Here is a 26317-nt window from a genome sequence, read left to right on the forward strand (position 1 = left end):
ATGCCTCACAACGAATGATCAACACTTTGTCGCACTTTGACTGGCTAACATGATTCTTTTTTCCCATTTCTGTGAAAAACACTATCTTCCATTAAATTTAGACACATAGAAAAAAAAAAGACATCAGCCGTCATGCAAATATCTGGATGTCATTTAAAAATAGCAGAAATAAAAACCCTAAAATAGGCGTGTGCTGGATATGTAGCTCAGCCGTTCGCTAGAACTCAACACAATTTTTTTCTTTACAAAGAAACAGCCAGTCTGACAAACCATCGAAACAAGGAAAAACAGGTTAACAAGTGCAGTTAGGCATGGAGTCTGCTCACGGGTTTAACCAGCTTTTTTATCGCATTTCGAGAAACTGCAACTGAAAGAGAAACAAAAAAATAAAAAACTTTTCTACAGCTCCATGTGCAATAAACGGGCACAGATCGTCCATTACGTCTGATGACTATCCACTGGCATCTAAATATAGACGAATCTCACTGTCATTGAGGTGAAGCTGAGTTGACTTCCATTATCATTGGAAGAGTGAATTACTGATTTATGGCTAAAAAGGCAATTGCTGCAGCATTTCTGCATCTTTATCACCTCCCAAGAAAACAGGGTCATCAAAAAAAGTACGAGGCTCGGTAGCAACACACGTACGGTCATAAGTGGCGCAGCACCCTACCGAGTGGCAGGGCTTCACCATTGCGATTCAGGCAGTGCGAAACTGGAGAAAAGAGAATGCAACGAAAATAGAAAACCCTCTGATGCATTAGCACGCATAACTCTATTGTTGTTCTCCACCTTTTCCCCATCCCACGAAAAATTACGCTAAACAGATGACTCCAAGGTGACAAGAGAGCAAACTAGCAGTTCATAACTGCGCACAGCACGAGGGTAAACGATCTCGAGACTACAACTAAAGCCCCGAACAAAGACAAAGAACAGAGGGCTTGTCATTGCGAGCAGCCAACGGGTTCTACGCTGGAGAAGAAGAAACGAAAGAAACCAGCGGCGACAGCGGCAAGAGAAAAAACCTAGGTCGGCGGCTGCTGTCCGGCGATGCTCACGCGTCCAGGTCGCGGACAAACACAGTCTCTGTCTTCCCGAGTCCGATCTCGGCAAAACTCGGAGGCTCGGGGCACTCACGCGTGGGCTCACAGGGCAGTGTCCGTCGCGGGAAGTTTGTGATGATCTCGAAGCTGTTGGGCGCGTCCGCTTGGCAGAAGACGTAGAAGTACAGATACTGGGCCATTTAGGGATGGGGTAAGTGAAGAGGAAAGAAGAAAAGATGAGGTGACATAGAGGTAGGGTTGCCCTTAGAACGTCATACTACCGTGAAATACTGAGCAAGCGATCCCTCTCTTCTCCTGTAATTTTACTTTTCTTCCTTTAACCTCTGGTCTGCTACAGAATCTTGCAGCAGTGGTTCTTGGGAACCAAAGTTCCAGGACTCTTTAGATATGTGTACGATTTCATAGAGCTTTTACAATGTGGTGTCTCAGGGATACAATCTGAGCTGTCAAAATTTGTTGTTGCATTAGAACAACGACTTCAATCCTTGCAAAACACATGAAATTTAACGCGAACATTCCTTCAATAAAAGATTTCATTGGAAGCACAGGTGTAGATTATTTTTACAGGTCCTTCTACCCCTATCTTGGAATTGAGTACCTGACATGAGCAAGGCCCTCCCTGCGAATCTTGTCAAATTATCTTTTATCGCAGGAGGAGTGCTTGCTCAGGATGTTACAGGGCCCGTTAATCGTTCAACATGCCTATTCACAAGCAGTATTACATTCAATACGACATGCAACATAGGAGTGTGTGGTTGAACGATATGTAAAGTTGAGTATGCGTGCTTCTTGCCCTCATTTTCCCGGAAAACTAAATAAAGTTCCCTGTTTTGTGGTTATCATTAATTAAAAAACAGCCATTAGTAAAGGAAATAAGAAAAAATCTAAGCTATGAAAAGGTTTGGAGCTTGTTTCACAGTGCTCTGCAATATAGCATGTTATATTGAGTGTGGTATAACAGTTGCAAAAAAACTAACTGCAAACACGAAATTGCAAAGTACAAAAGGTCTTGGGAGTGGTCACTTGTGAGCCCTATCTTGTACCTTTAATTACATTGTTGTCAATGAGGCTTGAAGCTCCGAATTGAGTGCTTAAACTAAAATCATGCTGACAATAAGCACGCTAGCAAAAACAAAGCAATATGTTATTGTTAGCACAGCAGTATAACCTAATTACAACAGACCTTCATAGTGAAGAGAATTTTGGTCTGTTGTAGAGCCAGTATGTAAAATCCATGTGCTATTACAACAGGCTGTTAAGTAAAAAGTGTTATAAAGATTCATATGCATATAGAGTCAGTTATAACCAAAGAGAACTGCAAGTCCCAAACACGGTTGACTAACGAATTGATTCTTAGATCATTTGAAAAAAGCTTGTCAGCTTTGTCTGAATTGTGTAAACGACAGCTTTAGACACTATATGTGTCTCCATCGTCACAGGCCTGCTCACATCATTGGCACATGTGGCCTGTTGTTCAAAAAGTTTTTCAGTCCTTGAATGTAACCCAGGACCTGAGAAATTGTCACTTTCTTGGTTACAATCTCCAAGATGCCTTATTCATTTTAATCTTCGTGCTGCTCTGCATTTGGTACTCCACGAACGTGGGCGACAATCTCTTCATCTGTCAGCTACTCTGTACCGACAAGGTCATCATCCACAGTTACATACAGTATAACCTCATTACAATAGATATGCTTACTAGAGATATTCGGGTAGTACAAACTGATTGGCAGTGTTATGCCGACCTCCCTGCTTGTTCCGTTGATTGAGCTTCATTTACTGTGGATTCTGGTATAACAGACATTCGGATATAATTGTCTAAAATATGAGGCAAGCAAGGTGACCAGGACTGTCTTACAGCAGACTTTTCTGCAACAGACATCCTAAATTCTATAACTTCCAACTTCAAAGATCACTTGACATACTTTCGGGATGGTTATAGCGCCGCAGATATCGGCATACCGATTTAAGAACAAATGCCGCCGATCTCTGGTCTGTTAGCGGTCTATTACGCCTAGCTACGGCGACGAAAAATCGGCGCGCAGCGAGCTTGGTTTTACATGTTGGGGCACAGACGTGTGAAATTGCTGGACACTGTCACCGCTGTTCGGAGCGGTCAGTACGTGGCGAGCTTGACCAGGATTTGCTACCGATGCGCAAGATGCTTATTCACGGTTCTGAAAAGCCAGCGGCTGACGCCATTCATTGCTTGTGACGAAGCATATTACGGCTTCTTTTTCGCATGTCCGCAAGCAGAATGGTCTTGCCTGCCAGCTTTGGGGCAAAGTTAGGCCTTGCCACGACTGCGAGCAGAAAGCGCGGATGTGATGTACATGGCCACGGCGCCTGATGTTTCAAAGCACCACATGCTCGATCGAGAGTAGAAAGGTTTCTTCTGCGGTGGTCTTCGTCACAAGGTCCAAAGAGCTGGTAAGCCGAACCTTCCCGGCAATGAGTCAATGCTATGACGGTCGGTTCGAGATGCGGGCAATTGTAATCTGATCACTGAACTTGTTCTTGCAGCTGGCTTAAGTAAGGCGTAATTGTATCCCACAAAACGAGAACGAAAGCACCACTGAGTAGCCCGATTTCACGCAGCCGCGAGCTTGCGACGCACAAGAAGCAGACGACGCTATCGCGGAAGCGTATTTCGGAACGGGCACCGGACCAGTGAGGCGTACTGGAGCAACAAAGCAGAAGCAGCCAATCAGAGGCCTCTGAATGAATTTCAAATACCTGCTTTTTGGACTTCGAATGCTCTTTACAAAATAGTTTTACGACCAGCGCAAGATGATGGTGGGTAGTTGTGCCGCTGCGAAGTTACAAATTTTTGAAAAAGACCATTTTTGTTTCCGACTTTCACAATGACCCTCACCACCTAGATAGGAGTAAAAAACTTTGTACAGCCCTTCTACGTAGTTTTCAGTGAAGATATTTTGGGCTACACAAACTGAAGATGTGATATTCAAAATAACTTTTTTATGCCCCATTGAGAATACTCCGTGTTTGACTCCCGATTCCTTCCAGTTATAACAGACCCATTCAGTGTTTCCATAAAAGCCTTGAAACAGTTCTTGAACTTTACATACTCCTTTTACAACAGAACAAAAGCCTCTTCACTATGGAGGCCTATTGTAATGAGGCTATACTGTAATCAGAAAACTGCTGGCTTCCAAAAGCCTCCTCGACAACTGACCAGACACCAGGGATTTGCTTGGTCTTCCAGTGGCAAGGGGTATGTGCAGTGGCTGTCACCAACGAAAACCGGCTTTCTTGAAGCAATTTTTTATTATTGCTGGCTGAATCTGCACCCACACAGTTCAAAGCACCTGCACTGCAAATATGAGGTCTACGACCGAGTCGCACTTTTTTTCCATGTCAAAAAGCGGTACTTTGACTTCACCGAGTGCACAATACCTTGATCGATAGGCTACGCTTTCGATGTTGTGTTAGGTATAAATATGCAAGCTTTGTAGCATGAAGCTGGGGAAAGTGTATGTGGCTCTAGCAACTGTCGAAGAAAAGTAACACACTCCATTTTTGTTTGTGCACCTTGCTGTTGAAGTCAAGCAACCATCAGTTAAAAATTGTCCTTAGTCATCAAGGCACTGTACGAGTCCCAGTCCACGAGAACGTGTATACTGCACATGCACAGTGGTCTTATAGGCTTGCCTATAACCAGGAGTTTTGCTTTCTTGCTCCCGTCCACGTTGCAACAAAATGGACGCTGACGCCATCCTTCGACTTCTTGCCACCATGGCACACACATTCGGCAAACTAAAGTGCCTGTCCTGGCTTTAACTTATAAAAAAATCCACTTCCATTGGTATCGAAGACAAGTCACAGTGAGGTGAACAGGAAGAAAATCGGCTTTCAGTCAGCAACGACAGTATTGTTGAAGCTGGCCAACTCTCTGGAAAGACACTTAAAGGTAATTCCGTGCCGTGATATAAATCGGTGGAGACAACCTTCACTGCATTGAAACTGTTCTTGATTAAAAACAAACGCAAGTTGCTCCGTCTGTTTTCGTAGCAGCAGTCCGTTCCCGGGAATATTTCCCAAGCGGGTGTCATGAAGCCCAATTAGCAGGGCCTCTTCAACGTCAGGATATAGAGCTTTGCGGAGCCGAAACTTCTAGGGTTGTAAATCACCGCTGACTTTCTTTGCAAAGACCACCACATTGGGAATGACGACAGTGTTAACTGTCTACTTCAACAAACTGTAGGCCACAGTGACATCCAGCTGCTCTTTTTTTTTTTTTTCTCAACTTGCTCGATGATATCCAGCTTGTCTTTCAGAGAAATCTGCTTAAGCCTCGTCACTTGCAGTAGTTTACAATGCACAACATTGGCTGATGCCTTCATCCCCACAACCTCCACCACACCGTGATGGAGCTTATGTCATTCGTCTTATGCATCACGTGATGCATAAGACCCTTCTTTGGCACATTCGAGCTTATGCATCACGTCTGCAACACACAAAGCCACAGGATACACAAAGAGTAATCAAACGTTGAAACAGCGCCAGCCGAACAAAGCACCCACTGTAAGCGCCTTGCCGAACATAAATTTTATCCCGAGAGGGGCCGCTACCGAGCAAGCGCATACTACCATAGAAACCGGACTAAAGGTCGAGTGGAAATATAGGTCGACCTCCCAAGTTTAGGTGACCAAAAGAGAAGAAAAGGAAAAACAGCCCAAAACTGCTGAAACACATTTATTTGCAAATTGAGTGCACCGCACCCCAATAGTCGAAGCTCCCCTCAACCACCATATGCAACTGTTGCAATTTGTCAAAGCTCCCCTCAACCACCATCGCAACTGTTCCTATTCGTGAGACGAAGCACCATTCTCTTCTGAAGACAAGAATTTATTGCTGGCTGCCTCCCACAGTGCGTTGTTTTCCGAGCCATTCAGCAAGTTGCTCATGCAACATTTCATGAAAGCATTTTTCACCATAGAATCTGGCAAGGAACGCCAGGCAGAAAGCACCCAGCCACAAACAGTCGCAAGCAGAGACCTTTGTAGGCAGACCGTCGGCTTCTTTGGGTTGTCACAGGACATCCAATCATGGTGCTCCAGCCCCACTCGGTCTTTGAACAGCTTGTTTAGCACAACCTTGAGCGGCTGGAGGGTAGCCGTCATACCATATCGTATGAAGGCAAGGTCGGTATTTCCATCGCTGAGTGGGCGTTTCACACAGTCAGTCGGGTGACCACGAAACCCATCCAGCACCAACATGCTGCGAGGACGCAGCAGAGCACCTGGCTGATGGTTCCAGACTACACGTATCCATTTGAGTATCATGGCCTCGTCCATGTATCCCTTTTTGTTGACGCGAACGACAACATTGGGCGGGAACACATTCTTGGCATAATATTACGTTCGAAAATGATGAAGAGCAAGAGCTTTCTACCATCTAGCGTGCATGCCAGCATGACGGTGAAGCATGAGTGCTCGTTGCCAGTGGACAACAGCTTCACAATCTTGGCACCACACTGCTTGATCGTGGTCAGCGAAGGCATGTCAAACCACATGGGGGTCTCATCAGTGTTGCCGATCCGCCCCATCATGTAGTTGTTCTGCTCCCGAAGCCGGTTCACGAAGCCCTGAAAGTTTATAAGCTAGTCCTCAAACTCTTCCGGCAACTTCTGACAGACGGATGTGCGCCACTGAGGCGAAAATACTTTGCATCTCATGAATCAACGCACCCAACAGTTTGGTGCACGAAAATTTTCTCTCGTGAGCCCAGCCTCTCGAGCGAGTTCCACGGCTTGCTTGCCAATGGTATCCACAGTCACAGGTAGAAAGCGTGCATGAACTTGCCGCACAAAGTCTGCTAGCGTATCCTCCAGCTGCGGATGAACCGCACTTCGATCAAGAAATGACATTTTCCGAGGATTGCACATCTGCAGCTTCCCTTTCAGCGCTCTCCAATAGCGCACACTTTTTTTCCGATACACCAAAGCAGTGCTGAGAACCCATGTTGCCGCTCGCTTTCATGAACTCAACAACATTTAGATTAAATGCGGCTGAGAACTGTCTCCTCGTACCACTACTCATATTAGGATCGCGAAAAAAACACTAAAAATAAAAACGTCAAGCGGACTGAAAACTCTGATCAGATCAGAAGCAAGTTATGAACACAATGAACACAGAGATTAAAAAAAAGAAGCCTGCTATTGGATTTGAATGTGGATATGGCCGTGTCCGGCATCTCACGCACATGCAAGCTACACGTTGCAAGACGGCGGCGCACTATCCGCTAGACGCCGCTATATAAGACGAGGGGCGACTTTAACTCATTTTATTGAAAACATCTTGACATATAATACGGTAGAATTCACTTTTTTACTTTCCCAAAAGTTTTATGCAAGAGCTAAGTAAATATCGTTTTAATGTTCTTTTTTTTTTTTGAAGGGACACTAAAGTCAAATTGAATTTACGTCAGAGTGAAAGGTCAAAGCATGAAAACATCTAAAACGACAATATTGCTACACACCAGTGAATGGAGTTGAAGAAGACAAAGCAGATAGACTGGCGCGAGCTAATCTGTATGGCTGGCGCTGCTCGCCTAACCGGCTGTAAATACAACGGTGACTACCCCTCTGAGTCAGTCTCCTTCTCGTAACATATTTGGTGGAGTTGTGCAATCCCAGTCCTCGCCACAGAACTTCGAAGCGGACGCTCCCTCGCGGCTTACAACATGACCACTCAAGACTCGGCTACATCCTCTCCGCCCTTCTGCCCGACCTGTCAACCCAGCGCCCGCAACAACTTTTGTGACGCTTCCCGCGCTCAAAGACCCCGGGGGTGTTCTCGGGCAGCGAGGGTTCTGACGTCGACCAGTGGCTACGCCTCTACGAACGCGTCAGCGCCACTTACAGGTGGGATCCCACTCTTATGCTCGCAAACATCATCTTTTATCTCGACAGAACCTCTCGTGTTTTGTTTGACAACCACGAGCATGCCATAACAAGCTGGGACAGCTTCAAGGCAAAGATCAGTGAGCTTTTTGGCAACATCTCTGGTCGTCGTGAAGCTGCGAAAAATGAGTTGTTGACTCGCGCACAATCTTCCACGGAGCCCTACATCGGTTACATTCAGGTGGTCCTTTCACTATGCAGCCAAGCTGACGAAAACATGTCTGAACCTGAAAAAGTTGCGCATATCCTAAAGGGTATCGCCGACGATGCGTTCAACTTGTTGGTATTCAACAATGTGTCATCTGTTGATGCGATCATTCAAGAATGCCGCCGGTTCCAACAAGCTAGAAGCAGACGCATCTCCCATCAGTTCCAGCGCCTCCTGAACACCACTGCGACGTCCTCGTGTCTCGACACATATCATCCACCAGACACCTGTGACAACTTGACGCGAATCGTAAGGCGGGAGCTTGAAGCGGCTGCTCCAGCTAAGGTGGAACCAACGTCCCCTGACCCCTCTCCGCCAATTACGTTGCCTCTAATCAAAGCAGTCATCCCGCAGGAAATCGCCAGCTTGGGAATTCACTCTATCTCACCGTCTCCCTGCAACGCCTCCCCGCACCGACTACCAGCTCCGATACACGCCTGCACGTCGCTTCCTGACCGGCTCTCCCTCAAGGTTCCGTAATCCGCCCGCATGGCGAACACACGATGACAAGTCGATCTGTTTCTCGTGTCACAGAATCAGGCACATTTCTCGCTATTGCAGAAGTCGCTGGGGTCCTCCTGCACAACCGTCCTCTCGTCCCTTCTATGCACGTCCTGCCTATCGCCATGAGACCAGCAGCGACCATTTTGCCCAGAAACCTGCTTCTGAGCACCGCTACTCCCGCTCTCCATCCCCCCCAACGTCGCCAGTCTCGTTCTCCACAGCCCCGCTGACCATCTTACCTCGCCTTCCCACGAGGTTCCCCCGACGGAAAACTAAGCATCGCAGCCCCCAGAGGTGGCGCTGCATCGCTCAGACTGACCGAAAATCCTCTTTTGACGATACCGACAAAACGGAACCTCATAGACGTACAAGTAGACGGCGTACATGTCACTGCTCTTTTCGACACCGGTGCCCAACTTTCCGTGATGCCGAGTGATTTTCGCCGCAAGCTCAAGAAGGTTCTCACACCTGCGACCACTCAGTTCGTCCGTGTTGCGGATGGTGGAATAGCATCTATCGTTGGAATGTGCTCCGCTCGTGTGAGCATTGCGGATCAACACACAGTTGTTCTCTTCACCGTCCTTGATAAATGCCCCCACGACGTAATCTTAGGCCTCGACTTCCTGTCCGCGCATTCTGCCCTCATAGACTGTTCGACCAGTATGCTCCGTCTGCACTTGCCCGCAACAGAACCTTTTGCACAACGGCCAAGTCGCCTCTGCACAACGAGACACGCGCGCCTCCCTCCACAGACACAGACCTACATAGAGCTCGTCTCAATACCACCAGTTCCCGACATGACTATGTTCTGACCCCTATCACCGATGTCCTCATAAGCCGTGGCATTACATTACCGCACACCATTCTGTCCGTCGCAGGAAATTCTATGAGCCTCCCAGTTGTCAACTTTAGCTTGACATCTCGAGTTCTGCCACAAGGAATCTCTTTGGCGTTGCTCTGCACCTTAGAAGACAATGCGGAAGATGTTTTCGTGATGGCCGCTTCTTCTGACCCCCACGCTCAACATCAATCTGCCACTTGCTTCGACAGCGCTATTACTTCGATTATTGCTTCCAACTTAAGGGGGGACGTGCCTTTCGGAACGAACTTTCTTGTTTCTGGTTAGATCTTGATGAAAAGTGGCACGGAGACTAAGAATGACCTCATAATGCTTCCATAAAAATTTCAAGATGATATCATGAAAACTTTCTGAGAAACAAATAATTTCATTACTGGACCTCGTGAAGCGGCTGGAGAGTTTAAAAAACGACATAGAAAGTTTGTAAACACTGTGTGCAGAGGTGAATGTATGCTGTAGGGGGCTGCATTTTCAAAATAATTTTTTTGCAACACTAAAATTTGTAGTTCATGTTTTCTCCACTGATACTTCAATGAGCACATTTGCACTACAAACAAGAAGCCCTACCAAAAATTTTTAAAAGACTAAATTTTAAAAATAAGAACGCAGCCCCCTGAAGCACAGTTCAAGGAGCATTACAAAAAAAAACAGAATCAAAATCTGTCAAGTAGTTGCGAAGATATCTGCTCCACGAGCTGAGCAACATGCCAAAAAAAACAGTATTGAGAAAATGAGGCTCAAAGTCTTGAGTCACGGTTTACATGCCTAATAGGCACCAGGGTTGTAGTCCTTAGTGTCTTTTGCAGTGCTGCGTCGCTTGGCCATCTGACCTTTAGCCTGATGAGCTTTCGCAGCCTTTTTTTTTCGCATGGCATCTTTTTCGGCTGCTCTACGAAGTGCATGGTGTCCAGGTTGGAGACCAAGAGATGTGCAAAGTTGGGTGTAGGCATGGAGGTTCCCAGCATTATACCTACAGATTGCTTCACTGACAGCAGTTTCTGCGGCTATCAATGAAGCATGCTCTTCTTTGGGCAGAATTGACCAAATAATTGAGTGCAGGCTTTCGGCAGCATTTTGGGTTTTTTTGCCCTGGCACCACGCAAGAAGCTGTGGGTCCGAATGTTGCTGGTATACAGGCAGCAGGGCAGCGGCAACGTGTCGTCCCAGGTGGTACTTATGGGGTGGCTGCGGTTCACCTTTAGCTTCTGCAGCTTGGTGTCTGCACCAGCTATCAGGACCTGGTGGGCAAAGTTCATGGTGTTGATCCTGGTCAGTCGAAGTGGTGTGGTAGAATGTAGCCATGACCGCTCGCTGCATATCCTCCACTTCAGCATGCTGCCTAAGGGCTTGGCCATAATAGTCAGTCAGTTGCTTGATCAAATTTTTTGTAAGGCCACCTTTTGTGCCGATAGGTTGGTCTTTCTTGCTCTTTGTGACAATGGCCCGCAGGGCTGTGCCCATCCTCTTTTTAACATTATTGATACAATCTTCTTTCTTCAGGGGTATAAAACCGTAAGTCTGGTCCTGACACAGAGCTAAGAAAGTGCGGCTGTCGCCACCGCAAACGATGGTTGTGTAGCGCAGGTCATTTTTTTTTTTAGTGAGCGCCGAAACAGTATGAGGGCCACTTCGACTTCCATTTGGCCCGAGTTTGCCTCTGTGTTTTTCTGGGAAACATGTGCTTCCTTCCATTCACTGTAGCCGTCATCGTCTTCTTTGGGGCCCACAGCACATCCATGACAGTAATTGGACAGGACAACACTGTCAAGCACAAATCCGGTGTAGAATTCAATGACCGTGCCCACGCCGATGTGGGACGCGTGGCCGCGTGTCATCCACGTCCCGTCGTACACCACCTTGACATTCTTGGTGGGTGTTCCCTCCATTTGGCTGTACACATTGCGAACGGCTGCAACAGCGTCGCAAAACACACGTGCCGCGGCTGCTGCGCCAGCAGGCCGAAATTCCCCCTTGAGATGCCTTTTAAAAGTCTTGTGGTGAATTCCCCTATGCGATACATTCATCACAGACCAAAAATCACTGAGTGCAGCTGATCCCTTTCCAATAGCTTTTATAGCTTGCATGGCCCGAATATTTACTTCAAATGACTTGCTGTTTTCCATTCGCTGCGACGACCACGCATTTTTCGCGTCCGCGTCGCAAGCAGTGCAGGTGAGCACCATCTTTATCGCTAAGCCGTGCTTAGTTCCGTGCTTCATCTTGAGTCCCGGCTCTTTGCACTGCGGGCACAGGGCACTGCCAAACAGACCATTCAGGGCCGCGCGTTGCACGAGGAAAAACTGATCTTCACCTTCCGTTTCGATGTCGCTCTCGTCCCCTTGGTCCATCAGTGACATCTTGCGCTCCGTCGCAGACACTGCTCTTAGGGACTCCTGAACAGCCGCGGCATGTTCGCGAGATGCCTCCGCTGACACGAAACGAGACTCTAATCGGGCCCGAATCATGCTACTGGCGGTGCTGGTAGACGGCCTCGCATCCTCGCGCGAAGTACTTGGCTGAGCATCCGCGATGTCTACATCCTCGCGCGAAGTGCTAGGCTTAGCATCCGCGGCGTCTACATCCTCGCGCGAAGTGCTTGGCTGGGCATCCGCGATGAATACATCCTCGCGCGAAGTGCTAGGCTTAGCATCCGCGATGTCTGCAGCCTGCGCGGAACGACGAACGGATGTTTCCTCAGACAGCACAAAGCACTGCTCCACAGGCATATGAACAGTTTCGTCTATGCTTGCGGACGATGCTCCGTGCGTGCTTGTACTCGGCTGCGAGTCCTCGTCGTGCCGCACACCGTCGTCGCTGCTCGCAGAAGTTACCGAACTGAATTTTTTTTTTTCACGATCGGCGGATTCGGCTTACGAGCACCAAATCGCTGCGCAGTCTTGCGTTTCTTCTTGAACAATCGCCGGTCCATGATCACATGCGGGAACCGATCTCAAAACTGCAATGCGCTAAACTGGATAACAACGTTTTTCTCCTTTCACGAGCGCCGGTCTTATCGCAGCGCGATGCAATCTCGAAACCACGCCGCGACGAGTTGAAAACACATGCAGTAAGCGGCCCGTCAGCACGTAGAGCAGACGACCTTTGTGCCGATTACTACAAGCGACCACACGGGCGACCAATGCGGAGCCGCCGTACAGTCACGTGACGCGCGTCATCAATCGGAAACTGTTGTGATACCTTTACACTTTGGCTTGCTTTGGGCTTGCTCTTGCTTGGTTCAGCCGGCCGAGGCGGCAAATTTGAAATGGAAGAATCACGCTATCCATAGAGACAAAGATGGCGGCGCTAGGTTACGTGGTTGCGGAGATATCGCTGTTCGAAAAACGCCGTTTTTTCGCAATTTCCGTGAAATTCATCACCACCCTAGCTTCGATAAAAATTTTTTACATCATTTCTACGCTGTTTTCAGGGACGAAACTTCAAAATTAGATAGAAAAGGGGTCACAGAATGTGAAAATGAGATTTCCAGAAAATCGATTTTTTTGGCCAAATTTCGCGATGCCAAAGCCGCGTCCCCCCTTAACGCCGCAGCAGACTGATGAGCTCCACCGGGTTCCGCTGTCCTACATCGACGTTTTCGACATCAGCGGCCGTCCGTTGGGGAAAGCTATCGGTATGAGCCACCCCATAAACACTGGTAATGAGCATCCTATTCATAGGCGTCCATATCGGGTGTCGGCGGCCGAACGTCACATCATCCAAAGTGAGGTTGACAAAATGCTCGCCAAGGACATCATTGAGCCATCCTGCAGTCCTTGGGCTTCTCCTGTAGTGCTAGTCTGCAAGAAGGACGGTGCATGGCGTTTCCGCGTGGATTATCGACACCTAAACAAAATTACCAAAAAAGACGTCTACCCTCTGCCACGAATAGATGATGCGCTTGATTGCCTCTATGGGTCTCTTTATTTTTCCTCCATAGACCTTCGTTCCGGCTACTGGCAGATAGAGGTAGATGAAATGAACACCCGTGAAAAGACGACATTCATCACCCCCGATGGCCTATATCAGTTCATGCCCTTCGGCCTTAGTAACGCTCCAGCCACCTTCGAACAAATGATGGACTCCCTGCTCAGAGGATTCAAATTGTCCACCTGTTTGTGCTACTTGGACGACGTCGTCTTTTCACCAGCATTTGAAACTCATATAGAGCGCCTCTCAGCCATCCTGGGAATCCTTCGTCGCGCTGGCCTGCAGCTTAACTCGTCCAAATGTCACTTTGGACGGCATAAAATCACAGTGCTTGGCCATTTAGTAGACCCCAACAGTGAACAACCAGACCCGGCAAAAATCAGCGCCGTCAAAAACTTTCCTGTACCATGATCTGCGAAGGATGTACGCAGCTTTGTCGGACTATGCTCCTACTTCCAACGCTTCGTGAAAAATTTTGCGCACATAGCGAGGCTGCTTACGCAGCTCCTCAAGAAAGAAGTCCCGTTTTTATGGGGCTCCGAAGAGGCTTCTGCGTTCTCGACTCTCGCCGCTCTTCTCACTACCCCTCAGATTCTGGCACACTTCAACCCTGCTGGCCCTACGGAAATCCGTACAGATGCAAGTGGGCATGCCATTGGTGCAGTGCTGGCTCAGAAACAACATGGCCATGATTGTGTTATTGCATATGCCAGCCGCCTCCTATCCGCCCCTGAACGTAACTATTCGATAACAGAGCGTGAGTGCTTGGCTCTTGTATGAGCGGTGGCGAAATTTCGACCTTATCTATACGGACGCCCATTTTCGGTAGTTACCGACCACCACGCACTCTGCTGGCTCAACTCTCTGAAAGATCCATCAGGCCGCCTTGGTCGCTGGGCTTTGCGCCTGCAAAAGTTTTCCTATTCGGTGGTCTACAAATCTGGCCACCTACACCATGATGCCGATTGCCTCTCCCGGTACCCTGTCGACGATTCTGAGGACACTGATGAGCCCACGGAGAACTCTATCTTATCAGTGTCCGACTTCCTTATTATTGGGGAAGAACAGAAGCGTGATCCAGAGCTGCTTGACATCATCAGCCGTATGGAATCCTCCACAAATGATGCTTCCGTCCGCTACTTTGTCATTCAGAAGGGTGTGGCTGTATCGTCGAAATTTCCGACCAGACGGGCCCGACCTTCTCATTGTTGTGCCTTAGCATTTGCGCCGCTGTGTTTTCACCGAACTTCACGACGCTCCCACGGCTCGACACCTTGGCGTATCCCGCACGTACGTGCGCATCCGGCGCCGTTTTTTCTGGCCAGGCCTTGCTCGTTCGGTACGCCGATACGTCGCCACGTGTGACCTATGCCAACGTCGTAAAACACCGTCGCTGCTACCCGCTGGCCATCTTCAACCAATTGACATACCCGCGGAACCATTTTACCAGGTTGGGTTAGACCTGCTTGGTCCTTTTCCCACATCAACATTGGGAAACAAATGGATAGCCGTTATTACAGACTACGCTATTACGCGAGCTCTACCGACCAGCTGTGCAACCGACGTCTCTGACTTCTTGTTACGGGACGTTATATTGATTCACGGTGCTCCGAGACAGCTTCTCACAGACCGTGGCCGTACATTTCTATCCCAAGTCATTGCCGACATTCTGCGTTCTTGTTCCACGCAGCACACACTGAAAACCGCTTACCACCCTCAAACAAATGGCCTCACGGAACGATTTAACCGCACTTTAACAAATATGCTCGCTATGTACATGTCGCCCGACCACCGAGACTAAGACTTTGCCTTACCCTACGCAACTTTCGCATATAATTCATCCCGTCCCACCACAGCGGGCTTTTTGCCGTTCTACTTATTGTACGGAAGAGAACCGACTTTACCACTGGACACAGTCATCTCAGCTCACACCTCGTCCACCAGTGAATATGCCCGCGACGCGATTGCGCGAGCCGATCATGCTCGTCAGCTCGCTCGCGCTCAGCTGATGGCGTCGCAAACCAACCTATACCGTCGGTACGATGCCATAGAGACGTATATTTCGCTCCCGGTACCCTCGTTTTACTCTGGTCCCCTCATGGACGGCTGGGCCTATTCGAAAAACTTCTGTCTCATTACACGGGACCCTACCGTACATTGCCTCAAGTAACACCTGTCACCTACGAGATCAGCCTTATCCATCCATCATCATCTACTATGCGGCCCAGTGATATTGTACACGTCTCGCGGACCAAGCCCTACAAGAATGTGTCAGATAACGACCCTTAAAGCACCGGGACGGTGCCTCCACCACCGGGGGTCATGCTACATGCCAGTGCATGGAGTTGAAGAAGACAAAGCAGATAGACTGGTGCGAGCTTATCTGTGTGGCTGGCGCTGCTCGCCTAACCGGCTGTAAATACATCGGTGCTCAACAGTGCTCAACTTCTCAAGAAATTAAGGTAAATGCACAAGAACATATGTGCCGCAGTAGGACATTCTCAAAATGATCTTGATGACATTAGACGAACCGCTTACAATTAATAACTAGTAATCGATCTAGCTGCACCAAATAAAGAACCTTCCATGCATAAAGAGACGCAATAAAATGCTGCTTGTTCATTTCTGTTTGATGCATGGAAAAAAGAACTGCCGGACCTTACTTTGGAGAATGGGGCGAGTGGTTCGAAAATTCAATTTTCTCATAGTTACACTGGACAGGTGGTGCCATGTAGTGGGGCGCAGTTGACCCAAAAATGTCTGCAATCTCAGAGCCAATGGCGGGAAATTGATCAATGGCCGTAGTTGCTGCTGCGCCTTCCACTGCTTTCGGTCTGCTGCTACTAGCGCAGTAAAGTCGGGCAGCGTTGTTCGCAGCAACACTGACATAAGTCGGCCGGTCGGTCTGCTTCTGAGGCGGGTAATTTGAATTGCGCTAACCCGATGCAGACCACTAAAACTTGATTTTATTTGAAAATAGACCCTCCTTTGGCACAAAAGTAACACTACGGGGTTTCTCGAACGCTATGTCAACAATCAACGTCGACTTAATAGTTGCCTTTAGTGTCCCAAGGGCCCAAAAACCACCCAGAGGTCTAAATTCAGTTGTGGTGTCATGCACAAGTGTATGACGAACACAGAGCCGTGAGGATTTTTCGAAACCGTGCAGTAATAGCAGAGTTACACGCGTTTAATTATAGGAACGGGGAAGACCACATCTTCCGCTCCCTCCTGCGCTTCCCTCGCCGGCATCCTCTCCCACGCTGCTTTGCCCTCTCGCCGAGTGCACCTTCCAATCACGCGTGGCATATGTCATCGCTGACGCGCTGCTTGAAACAACGTCTACTTTTCGGTTGCCGTGACTTCGGCCGTCGACTCCGTCAGCTGTGTGCTTGTTGGCAAACCGTGGCTTCCGTAATCGTGCCGATATGGAACCTGCGTTGCGGGCACGCCTTCAAAGGATTGCCAACGCGATGTACCTGTATGGAGACACGCCGTGCCCAGCACCTGTTACACGCACGCGGGCGTGCGTGTAACAGGTTACACGTGTGCAGGTTGTTACACGTGGGCAACATGTAACAGGTTACACGTTGCCCACGTGCGTGTAACAGGTGTAACCTGTTACACGCACGCGGGCAACACGACGAACAACAAGCAGCGGGGACAGCTGCTTGCAGACTGACCGGAAGTTGTAGGCTCTTGCTGCTCGACCAGTCACAGCATATTTGGCATATTTGGCTCGGCGCATAAGAAACGTGGCACGGCGCGTCACATGGAGGCCTGAAAGACCCAGAAAGGAGGAGGGATTGTTTCTTAGAATTTGTGACGTGCCGACAACTCATAGCACTGCCACGAGCAGAATCATTGATCGTGATGGCATTCTGTATACGATGCGCATGTTTACTTGAAATGTTTGAAAAAATATAGGAGGTGGTGTACGAACCTTTAAGTCAATGGGCCCTCTGTTTGGTAAAGTCGTGAGACGGCAGACAACTAATTATGCAACTGTAGTGTGTAATGACAGACCAGGGATCAGTAAACTTCGTTCTTAAATTAGTACATCGATATCACGTGCCTGCTTATACGCTATTGTGAATCACGAGTCTTTAAGGTCGCATTCGTTTTTATTGCGATTATATGGACACTGTTGACTGGATTTTGCCGCCGGCGTTGGCGTCACTGTCACTCACAATATATGTATATGTATATATATATAGTGTGAGCGCTGACTATGTACTTCATCTTCATCCGTATGACCAAACCATTGTAGTGATCATCATCGTATGTCACGCGGGCTGGCTCTCTGGCTCGTGCGTCTGGATTAAAAAAGGATAACCTGGTTGCTGCCGTACCGGACGTGGTCTCATAAGTGGTGGAGCGTGCTTTGGTTCCCACGTCCTCCTGCTCTACCCGTCACCCCTGGAGCTCCGGTCTGGTCGACAGTTGTGCCCTCAAGCAACAGCAATGGCAGAACCCAACCCGCCCACTGCTGCAACCGCTCCTTCTCAGCCACTTAGGCTTCACTACACCGTGAGTACCTCTCATCGAGACCCTCCGGTATTTTCCGGCCTTCGCAACAAAGACGTCGAAGAATGGCTCGACAGTTATGATCAAACCAGCGTTTGTAATTATTGGGACGAGGCGCACAAACTCCGCTACGTTCTTTTTTACCTCGATGGCGTCGCTAAAACCTGGTATTACAACCACGAGAGCGACTTCTCCAATTGGTCGGCCTTCACGGGGCATCTCCGTCAGGTATTTGGCACGTCTGCAGGATGTTCTGTAGTAGCGAAACAGAAGCTCGCAACCCGCATTCAAGGGGACGACGAATTGTATACGTCCTACATTGAAGATATTCTGGCTCTCTGTCGCCGAGCACAAAATGACATGACGAAGGCCGATCGCGTCCGACATCTACTGAAAGGCATCAACTCTGTGGCCTTCAATGCTCTCGTGAATCAGAATCCGACTACCGTCCGGGACGTCATCACTACATGCCAACGCCTGGACGCGCTTCATTCCATGCGCCTTCCACACGCCTCCTGCGACGCTCGCTTTACCAAAGAGCATGAATTGCGGGCCCTTATCCACACAATTGTCAGAGAAGAACTTCACGGCCTTATTCCAGGCAACCCCACCGTTGCGTCTGTCCACACACCTCCTCCCAACCTGCGAGAGATAATCAAGGACGAACTGGCATCAATGACAAGCGCTGCACATGCCCCGTCTTCCATGTGCGCTTCCCAGTGCCTTCGTACGCAGAAGTTGCATCGCGGGCCCCTGCACCAGTTCCAACCGTGCCTGCGGGCGTCGGATGCGACCATGTGGCTGCGATGACAACGCAAGCGCCAAGGCCACGCCACTATTCTACATGGCGTCCTCCCCGCCCCATCTGCTTCTACTGTGGCATAAGGGGTCATATATCCCGTTTCTGCTGCCGCCGTCAGCAGGATGAACGACGTGGTTACTCAGCTTACGAGAGAGACTTTTCCCCGAGACTCGATGAATACGATCCCGCACCGTATCCATCCAACTTCCGTCAGTCGCCCTCCCCTCCACGGTCTCATGCTGGGCCTCATCCGTCTCGTTCATCTCGCCGCCGTTCTCCGTCACCGTTTCGGCGTACGTCATCACCCTTGCGTCCCGCTCCGATCTCTCGGGACTCGGAAAACTAGAAGGTGCAGTTTTTGGAGGGGAAACTGCTTGTCGTCGGAACGCTACAACTCCTCCATCTCGTCCAGCTAATTTACTGCCTGTTTCTGTGGAAGGTGTTTTTGTTGACGCCCTTATAGACACTGGAGCCGCAATTTCGGTAATTGATCGTGAATTGTGTTTTCGCCTGCGTAAAGTGCAAACTCCTTATGCCGGTCCCATGTTATGCGGTGCTAATGACAGTCCAATTCGCCAGACCAGGTTGTGCACTGCTCGTATTCTCATCGATAGAATCCGTCATCACATACAATTGGCTGTGCTGTCTTCGTGCGCTCATCAGATAATCTTAGGCTGGGACTTCTTGTCAGCGGCGTCTGCTGTAATTTCGTGTGGTCGGCCCCTCATTCGTATTACGGACACTGAGCTTTCTTCTGCTGCCGACCTTTCGTCGCCCAACCTTGTGACAGCTGCGGATTTCCTCCTGCCTCCCGGACGAGAACGTGTCCTTACGATCAAGTCACGTGACATTCTAGATGGTGAAGCTGTGGTTGCTCCTTGCCAGTGCTGCATTTTTCGAGGGATCACCATCGCATCTTGTTTAGTGCGGTTCTCCCGTGGTTATACAAGCATCACGGCCTGCAACACGACGCCAGAACCACTTCTTTTGCCTGAGGGGACCACTGTTGCCTGCATTACCGAAGAAGCACCGCTTTGTGTCGTCACTGGTTCATCTGCTTCGTCATCCTCAAAGTGTATGCCAGCGGAAGATGCATTTCCTGCTCTCAAGGCCACTTTGTGTGAACATCTCAACCCAACGGAAACGGATGCCTTGCTAGCGTTATTAATGAAGCACAAAACTTGCTTTGACGTTTGTTTCGAAGGTCTGGGTCAAACAACAGTGACCGCCCATCGTATCGACACCGACGGATCCCGTGTGATTCGCCGCCGCCCTTACCGTGTGTCGGCTTCTGAGCGCAAGCTTATAGAAGAACAAGTCAACGACATGCTCGCGCGCAACGTCATCAGGCCTTCGACAAGCGCATGGTCTTCTCCTGTCGTACTAGTGAAAAAAAAGGATGGCTCGGTACGGTTTTGCATTGATTACAGATCACTCAACAAAATCACTCGTTAGGACGTCTACACAATGCCTCGCATTGACGACGCTCTTGATACTTTACAAGGTGCCGAGTACTTTTCAAGTCATGACTTGCGCTCCGGTTATTGGCAGATTCCAATGCACGAGTCTGATAAAGAGAAGACTGCATTTGCTACCCCAGATGGGCTCTTTGAATTCAGTGTAATGCCTTTCGGCCTGTGCGATGCCCCAGCCACATTCGAACGGATGATAGACACGGTACTGCGGGGATTAAAATGGAAGACCTGCCTTTGCTACCTGGACGACATTGTCATTTTTTCGTCGAGCTTCTCACAGCACCTGGAACGGCTAGACGAAGTCCTCACGTGTTTAGCTAAGGCCGGTCTCCTGCTCAACACTAAGAAGTGTCGGTTTGCCAGTCACAGCATCAAGGTATTAGGTCACGTCGTCAGTAAACATGGCGTTGAGCCCGATCCCGACAAGGTTGCCGCAGTGCTGCACTTTCCTACACCAACCACACAGAAAGACCTCCGCAGCTTCCTTGGCTTAGCGTCGTATTTCCGCCGCTTTGTACGTGATTTCGCTACTATTGCGGCTCCTCTGCACAAACTTCTGACCACGAGCGCACCCTTTGTCTGGTCGGATGACTGCGAAGCTGCTTTTCACACCCTCAAGCGATGCGTCACATCACGGCCAGTGCTTCGCCATTTCGACCCTGCAGCACCTACTGTGCTACACACTGACGCAAGTGGACTTGGCATCGGTGCTGTCCTTCTTCAGCGGAACCACGCTTCCGAAGAACAAGTCGTGGCCTACGCGAGTCGTACTCTATCACATGCTGAGCGAAACTACAGCATCACTGAGCAAGAATGTCTCGCCATCGTGTGGTCCATACACCGTCCTGGAACGAACATCTGAAGTCAACTATCGCGTTGCTCCTGTCAACGCGGCTTCTGATCGTCGTCGCCGCCACACCGAGATCGCCCACGTCTCTCGACTGAAACGATATATTCGGCGTCCCAACCCTTTCTAACTTGCTGCCCTCTTTCGCGAAGGGGGAAAATAGTGTGAGCGCTGACTATGTACTTCATCTTCATCTGTATGACTAAACCATTGTAGTGATCATCATCTTTTGTCACGCGGGCTGGCTCTCTGGCTCGTGCGTCTGGATTAAAAAAGGATAACCTGGTTGCTGCCGTACCAGACGTGGTCTCATAATATATATATAAATATGCGAGAAGCAAAAAAACAATCTAAGAAAACTATGAACTGACCCAACGAAGGGAACCCTGATAGGATGTGAAGCAGCAGTGGTGCGCACGGTGTTGACCCGGTTGAAACAGGCGTCGACACGGGTGCAGGAAGAGCGGTTTTAAGCGACACTCAGCGTAGCGTTTAATCGAGTAAACGTTTGTTTGAAACGCAAAAACACGGAAGGCGGGACGCGATGAAGACGCTGGCGCTCGGCTTCCTTGGCTCGCATCTCGTTGGTGTCACCCGCACACCGTCTGTATTCTCAACTATCGCTGTTCTTGACTCGTACTTGGTCGGTGTTGATGTGCCATTCGTGAAAGTGGTCGAGTTCACTAACTCTCGCAACGCAGGCGACAGACGGGGAGGGTACGCACACACTAGCAGGAAGCATGTCGCGACGGCGTCTCGCCTGTGAGCACAATCGTGCTGCAAGCAGCAATGCATTGTCTATATTGTCGGCACCGCGAGATTCTCGAGGCGCTCGCAGCACACATAACCGCCCGTTCGCGACTTCTCGCCAACAGATGCGGGGACGTGGCGAGAGAGACGATGCCCACGTGAGGAGTGTGCTCAAGCATTTTCAGCGGTGGAGTGGGTGATGCGAGAGAGAGCTAACGGCAGACGAGGGAGGCGACACAGCGCACTGTTAGAAGGGCATGAGCTACTAGGCACCGCTTCAACACCTGCGGCGAGGGAAGCGGTGCGGACGAAGGGACAGCATTACACAGGCTAGTCAGAGGGCTGCTTTGCATCTAAAAGACTACAGCATGCGGAATCGAACGTGGGACCTATGAATTATGAGTGCGAGGCGTCAGCCACTGAGCCACGAAGGAGCGCCTCCTTCAACGTTCAAACAACAAGCTATTTATATCTACCACTGGTGACAGGTATCTAGGGAGGAACTATCGTGTTTTCAGCATCCCCAGCAAGATGGCACAATGAGTGTGCATCGCCATGTCCCGACGTGGCGGCGCGCGCTCTTATCTTTCACGCACACTTTGCCCTGTAGAGAGGGGCAGGGTGGATGCTCACGCATGCGCTCACGGTGGGTACAATCGCACGTCTTGGCTGGCCTTGGGCTTTCACCAGAACGATTCTGTTGTAGTCACCAGGCGGACAAAGGTCATTCAAATAGTTGCACAGTCTCCGTTTGCGAAAAAGGCGCACTTTTCAGACACAGCGAAGTAACAACTGAGCCGCTTATTCGAGTTCATCTGCACCTGTGAGTAAGTTTCATGCTTCATTTGTGCGTGAGAAACGCAGGGCACATTTCGGTCTGCTTGCCATTCTGCACGTGACCTTCCAATTTGTTGCTATCGAGTTCATTGCTTCGCCTTTGTAGCAAAGCTGTGACTTTTTAATTTTGACAACACTGAAATCATGAAAAATCATACATTGATTTTCAAACGATGTATTAGCCATTAACCATAGTCAGCCCCGCTAGCCGAGTTGATTCAAGACAAGAATGGCCGCCTCAAAATGGCCACCCCTGTGTTGACACTGCTGGCATGCTGTTCCCATCTTATAACCATGCCAAGCAATGCTTGAAGTGAAAATGTATTGAATTGGGGATGTCCATGACAGAGAATTCTGTTGTGAGGAAGTGTTGACAATCTTGGTGGCCTCTTACTTTGGAAAACTATATCCGAATGTCTATTGTACCGTTATCCGTAGTAAACAAACCCACATCAAGGGAACAGAGAGGGAGATCAGCATATGCCACAAATTAGAATGTAATGTCCGAATGGCTGCTGTAATCAGAAATGTTCTAACGAGGTTATACAGTAACTTGCTTGTATTTCAATTGCTTATGAGTGCACCAAGGCACCTTGTATAATTTGCCTTATTCAAAGCATAGTCTATTTGAAAAATGAGCATCAGACGTCCCTGCAAATTCGTGAATGACTTGTTTTTTACACAATAATCCTCTCCCAAGTAAAACAACACCCGCGCAATGTTTGCACTGCCACAAGTAATGTACACTTGGAGGACAAAAGGCTTTGCTTTGCTGACGCTAACTGCCACTGCTTTTGTTAAAGGGGCCCTGAAACACTTTTTCAAGTAACCATAGAATAAATTCAATAAAAGAGCTTATTGCTCTGTGAATTCAACACCAGTACGAGTGGAGTTACATGCTCCAATCGCATTCTCTTTTCTCTCGTCCCGATGAAAGCACTGGAAGCAAAGCAGGGAGAGATGACAGAGGCAAAAAAATATGTCACATGCACCTCGTGACCTTGAGCACTTTTCCTTTTTTTTTTTCCTTCTTGGAATACTCTGCTTTTTCAGTGCGATCGCGCATGCACGCGTGGAAAAGTCACGGTTTCCCGCGGCGATCCCTGTAACGAGCGAGCGCGCCATGTTCGAGTCAGCCAATGGATGATAGATGGCCGAGTGATTTTTGAGCGTTTTTCTTCATTTGTCGAGAGAAGAGAAAGCAATTTTTAGCTGATTTTGACAATTTGTTGTGAATTCCAAGCGGCATGCTGCGCTATAATATTTGGCTCGCGTGTTCTCAGAAGCCTCCGCTACTGATCGGCAGCGTTTTCTGACCATGTTCAAAATATGATGCAGGTCCCCTTTAAGAAAGACAAGTAGAGGAAGGGGAAAAGGTTCAAGGGAAGACTGTCCCCAGGTAAGAGTCAAAATAACATTGCTTGCTACATGCTTAAGTTATTAGAAATGCCAAAATGTCAAAATAAAAAAAAAAGAGGAAGGCAAATGAGTGAATGTGACTTTTATGGGATGAAGAAAAAATTAACGCAACTGCTTTTTTAACCACGAGTGAAATGTTTGGTTCACAAAGACAGCACACCTTGAGTGACTGTGTCCGCCTGAACCGCCTCTCGAGACGAGTTCCTGTAGGAAGCTTGATGACGAGGTGAATGCTCTTAGGGTCCGAATCTGGAGGCTCCTCGGGGATCTGGTCCACGAGCTCCAGCTTCATGCGCTGAATCTCCTATAAGGGAAGTAAGTAGCAGTACCGTATTACTCGAATGTTGATCGCACTTCTTTTTTAATATAAAATTGACTGAAATTCGGAGGTGCAATTATTATGCGAGCAAAAATTTCACTAGAAAAAGCTACTTACAGGTCAGAATTCTTTCGTTATCTATTTTATGCATAACCAAAGCATCAGGCACACCTTAGCATAAAGTGCATAAGCCCACTTCACTTTGCATGTATTTTTTGACAGATAGCCTGTCACATATACCGACAATCGCGAAAGCCATAAAATAAGAACTCATGATAAAATCACCTTTTTTTTGTAATTTTCGATGCCTTTTTTTGCACTATATCAAAATAGCTTCCGCTGAAATAGCAATGTGCCCGAAAAGGTAATTTAATTAGCATGGATAAATCAAATACAACCCGAAATGACATAGAGAACCCTGATGGGATGTGAAGCAGCAGCGGTGCACATGACGTTGACCCCGTTGAAAAGGGCGTCGACGCAGGTGCTAGTAGAACGGTTTGAAGCAGAACTCAGTGTAGCATTTACTCGAGTCAATGTTTGTTTGAAACGAAAAAATACGGGAAGCGGGTTGGGTTTCATGTAAGTTTCATCTCAGATTAACGAGCCGAAAAAGTGTTGCCTATCGACGTGCGCTCAAGCGTTGCGGGTTGTGGAGAGGGTGAAGCAAGAGGAAAGTGTGTCGCGAGCAAGCGGAGGAGCCGGCAGCAGCGGGCGCTGCGGCGAGCGTGAAGCAGATGAGAGAGAGAGAGTGACATCAGCATGCACCTGTGAGAGAAGTGTGTGAGGGAAGAGTGATGTCAACGCACAGTTGCGACATGACCTACTTGGCACCGCTCCAACACCAGCGGCGAGGGGAACTCGTTGCGGCACGTTCGTACGGAGTTACGTATGTACAGCTTTACTCACAAGTCAAAGAGCTGCTTCGCATCTAAATTGAGAATTCAGGAAGGCATATTGTTTTCCCCACCGCTGAGCACTACGATCTCATATGCATACAAAATTTCCACGTTTCACTTTGCCATTCTCACCCTCCTTAGTACATATAAAGTCTGATCCTAATTGAAAGTGATCGTCTACGGCACCTGATCTGGATCTGATGGCAAATGAAAGAGCCCGTGACAGCAGTACTCTATGGGCTTTGCTTCCATCGCTATGGTTTTATTGCCTGCTCATTAGTGGTACAACGAGTGAGCTACGTAGTTGCTACTTCGCAACTGTTACATGGTGCACACATTCGAATTTCATTACAACTTTTTTTAATGGTCAAAACATTTCATTTTCAGGGATATGTTATGTTAAATGTTTCTGCTTAACGTTTGACATCACTCTCGGCAATTACGTTCTGCAAATTTGTTGGCCTAACATGTGGCAATACTTTCGAAATTTTTGGGAAGTCCAACATTTACACGCAAGGAGCAAATAATCTAAAACTTTAGCAATACTGAACTGTGTATTTCGCTATTTTTTTGGCTTGAAAGAACAGCGCCAGAAGTGCTAAGTAATAACGGTTCATCAAAGAAAACTATTTTCAGCATGTAGCCTCAACTTTTCAGACCTATAGCTACAATAGTTCTTTTTTTGCAGAATCTCATCGAAATCCCATTTTTGTGAAATTCAAAAGAAACAGTTGCAGCTCAGTGGACACTTCCGAATTGTTTTCAAGAAAGTAAATTTTTTTTTTTTTCAAAACTGGTAGTTTTTGGGTCTTGAGAACTCAGAAAATATATTTTTTTTTCTCTTGGCGAAATTGAAGGTGGTTGACGGACATGCACTGACATTCTTATCGGAACACAGCCCAAAATAGTTAATTTTTAACAGTATATATTATGCAAGAACATTTTTTATTTG

The 26317-nt window shown here is 48.3% G+C and overlaps 1 protein-coding gene and 1 pseudogene across 1 annotated transcript in view; both read right to left on the minus strand.

Moving 5' to 3' along the window:
* Positions 1-641: 641 nt before the first annotated feature.
* LOC119174329 (Fas-associated factor 2) overlaps positions 642-26317 on the minus strand; it is an 89874-nt gene continuing 64198 nt past the window's right edge. Inside the window, exons 11-12 of the mRNA XM_037425186.2 lie at positions 24308-24451; positions 642-1234 (exon numbers count right to left, since the gene is read on the minus strand). Coding sequence (XP_037281083.2) covers positions 1055-1234; positions 24308-24451 — 324 coding nt within the window. The 3' untranslated portion in view covers positions 642-1054. The remainder of the gene's footprint in view (positions 1235-24307; positions 24452-26317) is intronic.
* Positions 10208-12630, minus strand: LOC142817874 (uncharacterized; annotated as a pseudogene).

This window comes from Rhipicephalus microplus, chromosome 5 (genome assembly GCF_043290135.1).
Source record: "Rhipicephalus microplus isolate Deutch F79 chromosome 5, USDA_Rmic, whole genome shotgun sequence".
Lineage (NCBI taxonomy): Eukaryota > Metazoa > Arthropoda > Arachnida > Ixodida > Ixodidae > Rhipicephalus > Rhipicephalus microplus.